The 11,727-nt window shown below is 35.8% G+C and overlaps 1 protein-coding gene and 1 pseudogene across 1 annotated transcript; one reads left to right on the top strand and one right to left on the bottom strand.

The window, feature by feature from the left end:
- Window positions 1-230: 230 nt before the first annotated feature.
- On the top strand, window positions 231-4,023 carry akirin. Its single transcript, XM_065307113.1, has 4 exons — window positions 231-700; window positions 1,205-1,359; window positions 1,748-1,904; window positions 1,967-4,023. The coding sequence occupies exons 1-4, from the start codon at window positions 505-507 to the stop codon at window positions 1,975-1,977; spliced, it is 519 nt and encodes a 172-aa protein (XP_065163185.1). The 5' UTR covers window positions 231-504; the 3' UTR covers window positions 1,978-4,023.
- Window positions 4,024-7,247: 3,224 nt separating this feature from the next.
- On the bottom strand, window positions 7,248-9,106 carry LOC135795429 (probable cytochrome P450 6a14; annotated as a pseudogene).
- Between the last annotated feature and the right edge of the window lie 2,621 nt (window positions 9,107-11,727).

Below are 11,727 nucleotides of genomic sequence, written 5' to 3' on the forward strand. Positions count from 1 at the left end.
CCTTCGTTCAAGGTCGGAATTACTTCAAAAATGTCATTAAATGAATCAAAATTTTGGGTTATCATATTTAAAATGTAAATTTTATATTTATTTAAAATTCATGCATACGAATCACTTAAAAATCGCGGAAAATTGTGTGTTTTAAATTAAGTTTAGTTTGCTTATTGATACTGGTGCTGACTGAAGGCTGCGCATGCGCAATTATTTTTATTTTGACAGACACATGGTGGGGATGCGATCGCAGCGCTCCCGTCTCCCAACACTTGATCCGTCGCCTCCACACTGCGAATGACTCGCATCGCATCGCCGTACGCGCACGCCATATTGGTGCTCCATTAGCGGCGATACAGCGCAAGCGACGAGTGATCGGTGCAAACATATCCAACCCCCAGACTGATAAAACCCTCCGTGAAGTGGTGTATCGCATCTGTGGACTTTGCAGCCCGTAGCGAAGCCGTGAGTGTCAGTGCGGTGTGGTTAGTGTGACAGCAGTGCGAAACAAACATGGCGTGCGCAACGTTGAAGCGCTCGTTGGACTGGGAGCCAGTGTTGGGCGCACGGCCGGCGAAGCGGCGACGGTGCATCCCGTTCTGCGGCACGCCGAGCCCCAGCAAGGAGCGCGTCGGGACACCCACAGCAGGCACCAGCGGCGCATCGGGCTCGGCCTTTCCCGATGTTGTCGGCAGGAAGCTCACGCCAGGTAAGATGTCTTCAGCGCGTGTTAATTAATTATGGCTGAGACGGGTCGGCCCCTTGAGGCGTCCAGGCACGCGAACCGACAGCGGGTGGGCGCGTGCATGCCCAGTGAAAGCCCCGAGCGGTGCAATTCAGGGTTATTTGGCACAGGGCGAGCGCACGCGGAGAACAATTAGCGTGGCGGACAGCGCATTGTTGACATTTTTGCGTGGTGTGATTGACATCAGCTGATTGGGACGACGGATGCGTTGTGTTGCATATGTGCGCGCCACGCTGTGCGCTAAACACCTATGCATAATTTATTTTCATTTCAAACTTTTATTCATATTCATTCGTGCTGAAATTTTACCACGTTATTTATAACCATTGCATTATTTCCAAACAAAAATAAACCAAATAATTAATGCGTTTATTTTCTTTCTTTTTTTCAATATAAAATCAATATTAATATTGATTCGAGTTGATTGATGAAAAATAAATTTAATCTTTTTTTTTTTGTAATTTGTAGAAGTGATGGCAGCAAACATCCGCGCCGAATTACGACGATTCCAAAGGCGCAAGCAATTGCAGTACGGCTCGAATTCGGACAACGACAGCGGCTCGGGCGGCGAGCAGTCCGAATCGCCGGCGCGGTCCGAGAAACCAGTTTTCACGTTTAAGCAGGTGAGGAAAATGCGGCGCACTTATGTAAATTTATTGGGACATTAAACGCGCCGACGCTTTTCTGCGTGCGACGCCGGGAAGACCAGCCGTAACGGTTTCTTCCCAGCGCGGGAAGTCACATCATCACATACTATCGATATCTGCGTTTTTATCACTGCCACTCGTTTGATAGTAATAATAAATTATGTTTTCATTGAGGCTTAACGGTTTTTAACTCTCCTCATTTAATTTTACATGAAATTTTGCTTAAAATATATTGATTTAGATGTATTATTTGATAACGGGCTGTGAATATTAATTATATTTGGAGATTTATTGCTTTTGTATGTATTGACTGACGGAAAACTTGCGAAACATAAAAATTTGATTTTAATGTATTTATTTGCAGGTTGGCCTAATCTGCGAACGAATGCTCAGGGAAAAAGAGTCAGAGATACGAGAGGAATATGATAATGTTCTCACCAACAAGTTGGCCGAACAATATGATGCCTTCGTCAAGTTTACCTATGACCAGATTCAGAAAAATTACTCTTCCGTACCTAGTTGTAAGTAATCCACGCGTATTACAAAACTTCATCGATAATAATGCATTATTACTTGTTCACAGATTTATCGTAAGGTTGCAGTAGGCATGTTTATATATTATATCGAAAAATAACAAAAAAAGAAGAAGAGAACACACACATACACAAAATAATCGGTCTGCATATAGTAGTTTTGCATAATTATACACTCGTCTTTACAGTAAAATCGAAAAAAACCAACCGAAATTAACAATGTACGCGTAAAGATACACACAAAACCGAAATCATTACGATTACGAATGCGTTGCGATTATTACGTGAGCGTAGTGGACATTTGTCGTCGAGGGATGAGCAACATCTTCACTACAACCTCCTCCTGCGCAGCGAGAACCGCCGGACAACAAAGCGAACACTCTACGACAGCACGAGCCTTACGACGATTGTACATAACTTATATATACATTACATTCAGCACATGTGAACGTGTCTAATTATTGGAATTGAAGCATCCGGTTTTTGTTTCCGCGATTGTACATATTATCTATGATTGGACAAACAAACAAGCAAAAAGACCGCACAGATTTTATATGACAGATTTTTGTATGCATTCAATGTAATAATTAATGGAACACCAAGGAGGCGAGAATCTAACTGCGGAGACGATGAGATTTTCATCCGAAACGCATGCTTCTACGAGTACAAAACCAACACACACACAATTACGGAATTATTTGCTTGTATGTCTCTTGTGAAACAATGTTTGCCTTAAATTTTCGAACTCTCGACCGACCGACGAAATGCCGTTTTGATTTCGTTTGGATGTCCATCACATTTGTACACACTCATCGGTATCATTTCGCAAATTGTAATTGTAAACCACGGAAGATGAAAAAAAGAAAAATGAACACAACTCTAAAATAAGCTGTATGAAGTTACTTTGTAAGAGATGAGGATTAGGAGGTAAGAGATTATGATACAAACTGTTCATTAGGTTAGGTGATAGATTTGTAGTTATCTACCATGCAGGCGAAATGAAATAACGCAATTTTTCATCGGCGACAAATTGAAGCATTGAGATTTCGAGTTTTAATGATGGAAGATTTGTTATTGCTAAGAGTTTTAGAATAATCGTAAACGCTAATATGAAACAAGCATAATTAAGGCGAAGAGAGTGTAAGATGTGTCTGAGAGTGAACGCGCCGCGTGATTGTTGGTTGTTTGATAAAGTGCGAAATGAGTTTGTTTAGGTTTCTTCTTTTTTTTAGTAGCGTTTAATTAGTTTTACGTTATCGAGTCGCCCGCACACCGAAATTCATTACTATTTATATCTCAATCGAATCATCAACACAACTGTTGGAAATTTCTAAAAATAGTCAAAAAACTGATAAAATGATTGCGTAAAACAGTAAGTTTACAATGAAAGTATTGTTCAAATTATGTTTTATTTGCATCTTTGTTTTTTTTTTTGCTGTTGATGAGGAAGTAAATTTGTCTGTTTGATGCGAGACAAGCCGAAAATAAAACAACAAACTACTATAAAATACATAAAATACCGCAAACAAATGCCATAAATGTGATTTTCCTTAAACATAGTTTAAATAGCGTATGAATTTTATAATAGTATGTAAGTAGCGCATAAGTTTAATTAAATTACTTATTGATTTCATGTTTAATTCGATTGTATTGTACTTGTAAGTTGATTTACAATAGCGCCGACAGACGTGATGCGAGATGAGATGGGAAAACAATGCAAAACTAAATGCAATCAAATATCGAATTAGTTAATTATGTTATTTATATGCATACATATTGTATTATCATTAACGCTTAGTTGTAATGCGTCGCAGGCGGCGATTGTGTATTTGGGATGTACATTTCCAAAGAATGGGCGTCGATATGCGGCGCCGCACGTGGCGGATGAGTTGTTTTTTACATTTCTTATTTCTGCGATGTTTCGCATTCTAGATTGTTTAGAATTGAATTTTTTTAATGCGGCGATTTAAATTAGTTTTCGTTATAAAATGCACGGCGTCCCAATGCGTTTCTTTGGCGTGATGAAGGCGAAAAGATTTGTATGCACGTGAAATGAGCGATTTGAGATGGAGACGCAACATCAGAATAAACTAAACAACTAATAATACGACTTGCGTGTTTATGCAACCTTTTTATATTATAATATGCCTTTTTTCTCTTCCAATCATCGAGAAACTAAAATTTTAATTAATTTTTATTTTATTTGCGATTTTGGTGCACAATCTGGGAAGGTTTTAATGAATCTGTAATATAAAAATGAATCGCAAAATGTGTTGGTAAGCGCATAATTCAACAACGCCTAGATCAATTTGACTAATTCTTTTTGTAAAATGTTTGTTAACGTCCAAGGATGGTTTTTACGGCCAGAAAAATTTGAATAATTGCCGGGAAAACCCTAAATACAGTCCTTTTCTATAGGATAAAAGTTGGCATTGAGATTCAATCATAGTTATAGTTAAATAGTTGAATCCGAGATGGCGCGCTGAAGTGCATTATTAGCAATTCGTTATATAATTAATTTCTTTAAAATAAAATTGCGAATCTTATTGATAGAATTGACACATACTATGTCTAGAACAAGAGAGAAAAAACGAATTTCATTTTAATTAAACACTACCAGGACGACGTCGCGGGCAAAAGCTAGTAATTAATAAATATCGTTTATTATTAAAAAAATGTCATTTAACTTTGGTCACATTGACATTTTTGTAAAGCAAGTATTAACTGTTGAATCGTTATTTTTTTCTTTATTTATTTAACAACAATAACAACATTTTGCGTCTCTGCGACCGCTGAATTCTTGAAATCGGAAAATTAACATTGCGGATAAGACATGCTTCTATTGCAATATCGTTGGTAGAATTAATGCAGATAATAACACTATTATTGCCCAGTATTGGTTGTATTTTGATTGTAGGTATAATTTATGCAAATCCTCTGGCTAAACCTATGTTGGGAAGAACACAGCGTAAAATACAGATCCAACAGATCTAAAATTCTCATCAAACATGTTGTAAATCCCAAATCCCCAGCACAACTTTTACCCTATCATAAATACATAACAATAAATCAACTTAATGCAATACTATAAATACGAAAAACATGAATGCGCTTTCATCAGTCAGTCAGATAACTTACCTTAGTAAACAACACAACTCTATACTAAACGCACACTTTGAATATTAAAAATGAAGCTGTGTATTGTTTTAATCGCATTTGCTCTTTTCGCCTGCAGTTTTGCTTCTCCAGTGGAACAAGACCATGAAGGTACATTGATGGGAAGTTATTGAAATAAATGTTTTAATACGAGTATGTGATCTATTTCCAGGTAATTTGGTTCTGTCCCGTGTGCGTCGTGTTACTTGTGATCTGTTGAGCTTCTCCACAAAGTTTGGTTCCTTGAATCATGCTGCTTGCGCCGCTAACTGTTTGCGATTAAACAAAGGTTTCCGCGGGGGGCGATGCAGGGATGGTGTTTGTCACTGCCGCCGTTAAATGGCAGGATTTATGATTGGGAAAGGCCATTACGAATCAACTCAGTCATTGAAAGCTTTATTTTTATATGAAATATTTAATTATATTATATCTACGCTCTATTGCAATATACAATTGAATAAAACATGACTTAATGTTTTGATTACTATTTAGATACTAGCTTTTGTCTGTGACTTTGTCCCGGTAGTGTTTAATAATAATGTAATTCGTTTTTATTCTCTTGTTCTAGACATAGTACAGTAGAGTCCGGTTATAATGACATCGAAGGGAATTGACAAACACGTCATAATAAGCGGACGTCATACAAAGCGTTTTGTGAAATGAAAACCGTTTTTTGTGTAAATATGTACATATACATACATATTAAATCAGAATCAAAATTGCACGTAATCAGCACATTATAACACATTCAAGGGTATTTTTTACTGCAAGTAATCTGTAATTTTTGTCTGCTTTTGTTTTTTCATTTAATTAATTTTCTTGTGATTTTCGAAGCCTCTTCGGTTTCAAAACATTTGAATTGAACGATTGCTTAATGCGGTTCTTGTTTTTTAAAAAGCATTGAGATTGTCGAATGACCCACGCCAAATTCGGATTAATGGAAAATACGGATTAAGTCGTGGTCAAGGTGCTGCTGCCCGAATGCTTATATTTATTATTTAAGCATTTGGTCTTTCCGATAGTAAATACATAAAAGTAATTTGACAATCATAAAAGAAATGTAGCAATAAATATAAAAAGTTCGCCACGTGTCGAACGTCGTCGGGTATCAACGAACATTACCGGAGGTGTAAAGAATCATGTTGGTCAATATAACCGGACATAATCTGTTAAAATGGGTCATAATAAGCGACATGTCACTGTAAGCGAAGTCATTATATCCGACTTTTTATACAGAATTTTATATGAAAACCAAACTTGGTAGTGTAGGTACGTCATAATAACCGGTTGGTCAATATAAGCGGAGTCATAATAAACGGATTCTACTGTATGTGTCAATTCTATCAATAAGATTCGCAATTTTATTTTAAAGAAATTAATTATATAAAGAACTAGCTTTAACCCGCGGCTTCGCTCGCGTTGAATCCATCAAATAAATATTAGAAATCATTATACATAGTTGAAACGGATTGATAGAAAGAATGTAGGTATATTTCACTGATTATCTATGTGAAAAAATTACTACATGCAATAAAGTTTTAAATTTTAGATGGAATGCTAGATGGCGTTAAAGTAGTCAATTAGCCAGATGCAGAGGTATTATTGGCTAAACAATTTCTTTATTTTATTTTAAAAAATATTTTTTTTTATTAAATAAAAAAGTAGCCTATAACCATTCCGGGACCATCGGGGACCACTAAGAATATGTGTACGGATTTGATGTTGACGTAGCTGTCGGTAATGCAGTGTGATGGTACTATAGTACTTAGGTGTGAGCTTCATTGCTGGAATGCTAGATGGCGTTAAAGTACTCAAATAACCAGATGCAGAGGTGTTAGTGACTAAACAATTTCTTCATTTTATTAAAAAAATAATTATTGTTATTAAATAAAAAATAGCCTATAACCTATCGGGGACCACTAAGAATATGTGTACAAATTTTCATGATGGTCTGTTAACGCGCGCCATCTCGGATTCAACTATTTAACTATAACTCTGATTGAATCTCAATGCTAACTTTTATCATATAGGGCTGTCTTTAGGGTTTTCCCGGCAATTATTCGAATTTTTCTAGCCGTAAAAACCAACCTTGGACTTTAACGAACATTTTAAAAAGGAATTGGCCAAATTGGTCTAGGCGTTGTTGAGTTATGCGCTGACCAACAGATTTTGCGATTTATGTTTATATTATAGATTGTTTTATTGCTAAAAGATATAAGGGACTCAAATACATCTTGTTTAAAAATCGCTTTAAATGATAAACATTTCGGAACATAAAGGGCGTAACGCGATATAAATGTTTTTGGTGTCAAGGAGCGACATCTGCCGTACGTTAGCGTTGGATTGAAGTGGATTTCCATTTTATAAAGCATTGAACTATAGATTCTTAACGTTAAAGTAAACAGGATCTTTATAAGTAAGCAACAAATTATCAGTTATTGGATTAAACACAAACGGCTCCTTGGTTTTGCGCTTGGCAAGATTTCAAAATGACTAACCAACTTCGCAATTGTTAACTTAACTTGCAAAATCCCAAAACGCATTCCTAAAAATTATTTAATCCAAAATTATCCAAACAAATATCTATATTGATTTATTTCATTACTTACCTATACAATTTCTAGGTCCATCTCCAAATGGGTAATAAGTCAACGGGTCAACCTTTTTATAAACACTTTTTTCTTCATCGAATCTCATCGGATCAAAGACATCCGGTTCGGGAAAATATTCCGCATCCTTATGTATAGCATAAATTGGCATTAACAATACCTGCCCTTTTTCTAAAGTTGTATCCGGAGACACTTTATATGGTTTCGAACATTCTCGATGCAAAAACACAACCGTCGGGTGTTTTCGTAAACTTTCCTTAAAAATCATATCCAATAATTTATTCTGCATGATTTCTTCGTAGGAAAAGTTTTTAATATTCGTCTTAATTTCTTCTCGTAACTGTTGCTGAAGTGGTAAATTTTAGAGAGCTCATACATCGTAAAATCGGCCGCTTTGGACGAAGTCTCAAACGCAGCAATGAAGAAAATAAAAGTTTGAGCTGCTATTTGCTCAATCGAAATTTCATGCTTTTCGTGAAGATCTAAAAGCAGTTGTAGAAAGTCTTTCGGTGGTGCGCCATTTTGTGTTTTTCGATGTTCGATTGTTTCCTTTATGAGCGACATAAAGAACCCGGTCATTTCTTTATCATAAGTTGTAAGTGCAATAACATTCCCCGGATTGGAAACACCTCCAAAAAGCAGAAATTTTGTGAGGTTAGAAAAAGTGGGATGAAAGATTCGTTTCACCATGGCGTAGAAATTTGCATTCTGTCCGTTTAATGTATTAATATCCAAGCCAAATGCAACCTGGCCGATAATATCAATTCCTAACCTGTAAAAATAATAAATAACTCAATAATTAAAAAATTATTCAAGTTTTACCACTTACTGTTCGAAGTAATTATTCAAAACCATTTCTTCCTGTCCCATTTTTAGGTTATCTTGTACTTTGGTTATTAGATGACCAACATGCAGATGCAAAGCATCCATCATCCCTTTGAGCTTCCCGCTAGTAAACGTAGATGTCAGCTTCTGTCTCATTGTCCTCCATTCATTGCCTCTGAGATTAAACAAATTAGCAGCAAGTTGATCTTTTTCGAAATCAATATGAATGCCACGATCGACAAAGTAGTCGAAGTCTTTCACCATAATGTCTCGTATCATCTGCGGGTCTATCGGGACAAAAATCGGCGTTCTCATAAAATATAAACCGAAATATTTGACGCCCTGTGGTTTGAATACCGAATATGCACGTTGCATTGTGGCAGCGAGATTTTCACGACCAAAAAGCACTTGTTTAATATCTCCGAAAAGGTAATGTGAGTTGGGAAGTGATTCAACATGGCGGCGCTTCCAATAATTTAAGCGATTCGCACGTAAATAAATTAACACCGCTACAATAGCGGATAAAATCAGTATTAACCACATTGTTGAATTGATGTTAGAGAATATTCAGATGTAAACTGAGCAAAATATGCGAAATATCTTATTTATAGAAGTAAAGCTAAATCACTTTTTTGTTTTATATTATAATCAGTGGAATTACGAGCTTATCACTGGTGTTTACGTCCATGTTGTTTTTTTAAGCAAACGTGGACCATTACAGGGACTTATCTACTGATTACACTTATGAACTGGACATTACAGGCGAAATTAGTAGCTATAGACTATATATTAAGTGTGATTATGATGCAGAGTGGTACTTTGTATTAAAAAAAAACAAGTGAATATAAATATACGTCTTGCTTAATAGTGGATTTCGACGCGCCACAGCGGCACTAAATAACATTTTTTGCTTTGAATTTTTTATCAATGCAATTATTTAAAAACCACTATTGGGATATGATGAAAAATTAATTAATTTTTCATATAATATGTATCAGTTTAATCGAAAACAGACTTAAGAACGGACGGCCAAGACTGTGATTAACGTACTTTAGCCCCGGGTTTTAGTCACGGATGGTACTTGTACACGTTCTCAATCAATCTCGTGCCAAAAACGTCAGAAATGACTATTTAGGGCACCGTATGAAGGTGGCGGTAGAAGTGACTTGATTCAGGGCACCGTATGAGGCTAGCGGTAGAAGTGACTGCCATTCTGGGCACCGTACGAGGGCAGCGGTAGAAGTGACTTGATTCAGGTCACCGTATGAGGCTAGCGGTAGAAGTGACTCAGATTCAAGGCACCGTACGAGGGCAGCGGTAGAAGTGAATTGATACAGGGCACTGTATGATGGTAGCGGTAGAAGTGACTCGATTCAGGGCACCGTATGAATGTAGCCATGGATTTGACTTGATCGAGGTAGTTTCCGACAGTAAATAATATGAATTAATGAATATTTAGATGATTTTTATTAACTAAAATGATATAGGTATTTAATTTCAAGAGCAAATTACTAAAGAAGTTAAATTTTAATGTTTTTATGCTTTTTTGTGGTTTTTGAAGAGATTTGATGCAATTTTAAAGAAAATATGTGATTTTATGACGAATACTTTTATTCACTATTTATGCAGTGTATTATGTTTATTTATTGCTAAATTGATGAATATTTGCATTAAAATTGCAATATTTAATTTATTTATTTTGAATTAATACGTTTTAGCGACATATACATTTGAGACTTTGAGTTATGTGTAAAATTTGTTATTCGTTTTGATAGGGTGCTGCATGTGCAGTTGCGTGTACGTGCGACACACGGACACAGCCATTTAAGTGGATGGCCATACACTGACACATAGCCACTGCCTCATACGCATGCCACACTTTTTGATACACTTCGTATTTTCTTGAGGTACTCCAAAATAACCTCAGATGGCGCAATAGTGCATGTTTTCGTTAAAAATATTCCTGCGAGAGGAAGTCGGCGTGCCCAGTTGTTGTGTTGCCGGCACGAAACTCTTACTTCGTGCGATAAGTACTAATACTTGAATGGATATTCGTGTTTCGTGTTCTAAATTCGTTATACCGTGTTATACCTATTTGCTGGAATTTAGTGTTAATAGACGGGTTTTAGTCGCTAAATATTTATCGCGTGTGTAATCTTCGGAATTGAATGTTTCGTGTGTTTAAAACAGTTTCGCGTGTATCCGCGATCGCTTGCCGTCGGACGCCACTCGGCAATGTTGTGTGATTGTTAATAATATTTTGAAGTTGTGCGAACCATTTTGTCTTCAGCAGAACACGACGGGCGGCTGTTCTACCTGGTAAATATTATTATTTAAATAATTATGGCAAATAAGACAATTTTTAAGGCAAAGTTTGGGTTCCTCTAGAACTCGGATTCATTTCAACATTGTCCGAAACTAATGTTTTGTTTCTTGTTTATTTCAGTATCTACTCGCATTTGATTTACGGTGTTCGATACACTGGTGAGTGAAATTGAAGTCTTTTTTTGAATGTTACCATAAAAAGTCCTCCTGAGCATTTTATTTTAGTAATATTTTACTCTAGGACCTATAGTTTTCCCGTAATTTGACTAAATGTGAATTTACATTTTCCACAGAAAATTTAAAATTGTACATTTAAAGTTTTTATTTCTGATGTTGCTATAAAGCGTCCTCCTGAGTATTTTATTTTAGTATAATTTTACTCTTAGACTCATAGCCTTCCTGCAATTTGAGCAAATGTGAAGTCACTTTTTCCACAGAAAAATTAAATTATGTAAATTTAAAGTTTTTATTTCGGAAGTTGTTATAGAAGGTCTCCCTGAGCATTTTATTTTAGTAAAATTTTTCTCTTGAACTAATAGTTTTCCCGCAATTTGATAAAATGTAAACACACATTTTCCGCAGAAAAATTAAATTTGGAAATTTAAAGTTTTTATTTTGAATGTTGCTATAAACCGTTCTCCTGATCATTTTATTTTAGTAAAATTTTACTGTTGGACTCATAGTTTACCCGTAATTTGATCAAATATGATAATAATTTTCAGCAGACAACCCAGTTGAAATTTATAATTTTTTCTACTGAAGTATTTTTTCAAGCCATTTATTTTAGTTGCTAAAATATAAACCTAAATAGTATAGCAATGCATGTTCAAATTAAATATCACTTAAATATTTGATGTAAAATCGGTCAATCATAAGAAATAATAATTTCATGATTT

The sequence above is a fragment of the Atheta coriaria genome, unplaced genomic scaffold, assembly GCF_025399875.1.
Source record: "Atheta coriaria isolate IRGN ID8LTWV9N9 unplaced genomic scaffold, Caltech_Dcor_3.1 hic_scaffold_7_pilon, whole genome shotgun sequence".
Classification (NCBI taxonomy): domain Eukaryota; kingdom Metazoa; phylum Arthropoda; class Insecta; order Coleoptera; family Staphylinidae; genus Dalotia; species Dalotia coriaria.

Bases quoted from the DNA above. Each gene is read 5' to 3' on its own strand.
- akirin (XM_065307113.1), top strand. From the start codon at position 505: ATGGCGTGCGCAACGTTGAAGCGCTCGTTGGACTGGGAGCCAGTGTTG. The intron at 701-1,204 runs GTAAGATGTCTT...TGTAATTTGTAG, and splicing joins CGGCAGGAAGCTCACGCCAG to AAGTGATGGCAGCAAACATC. The intron at 1,360-1,747 runs GTGAGGAAAATG...ATTTATTTGCAG, and splicing joins CAGTTTTCACGTTTAAGCAG to GTTGGCCTAATCTGCGAACG.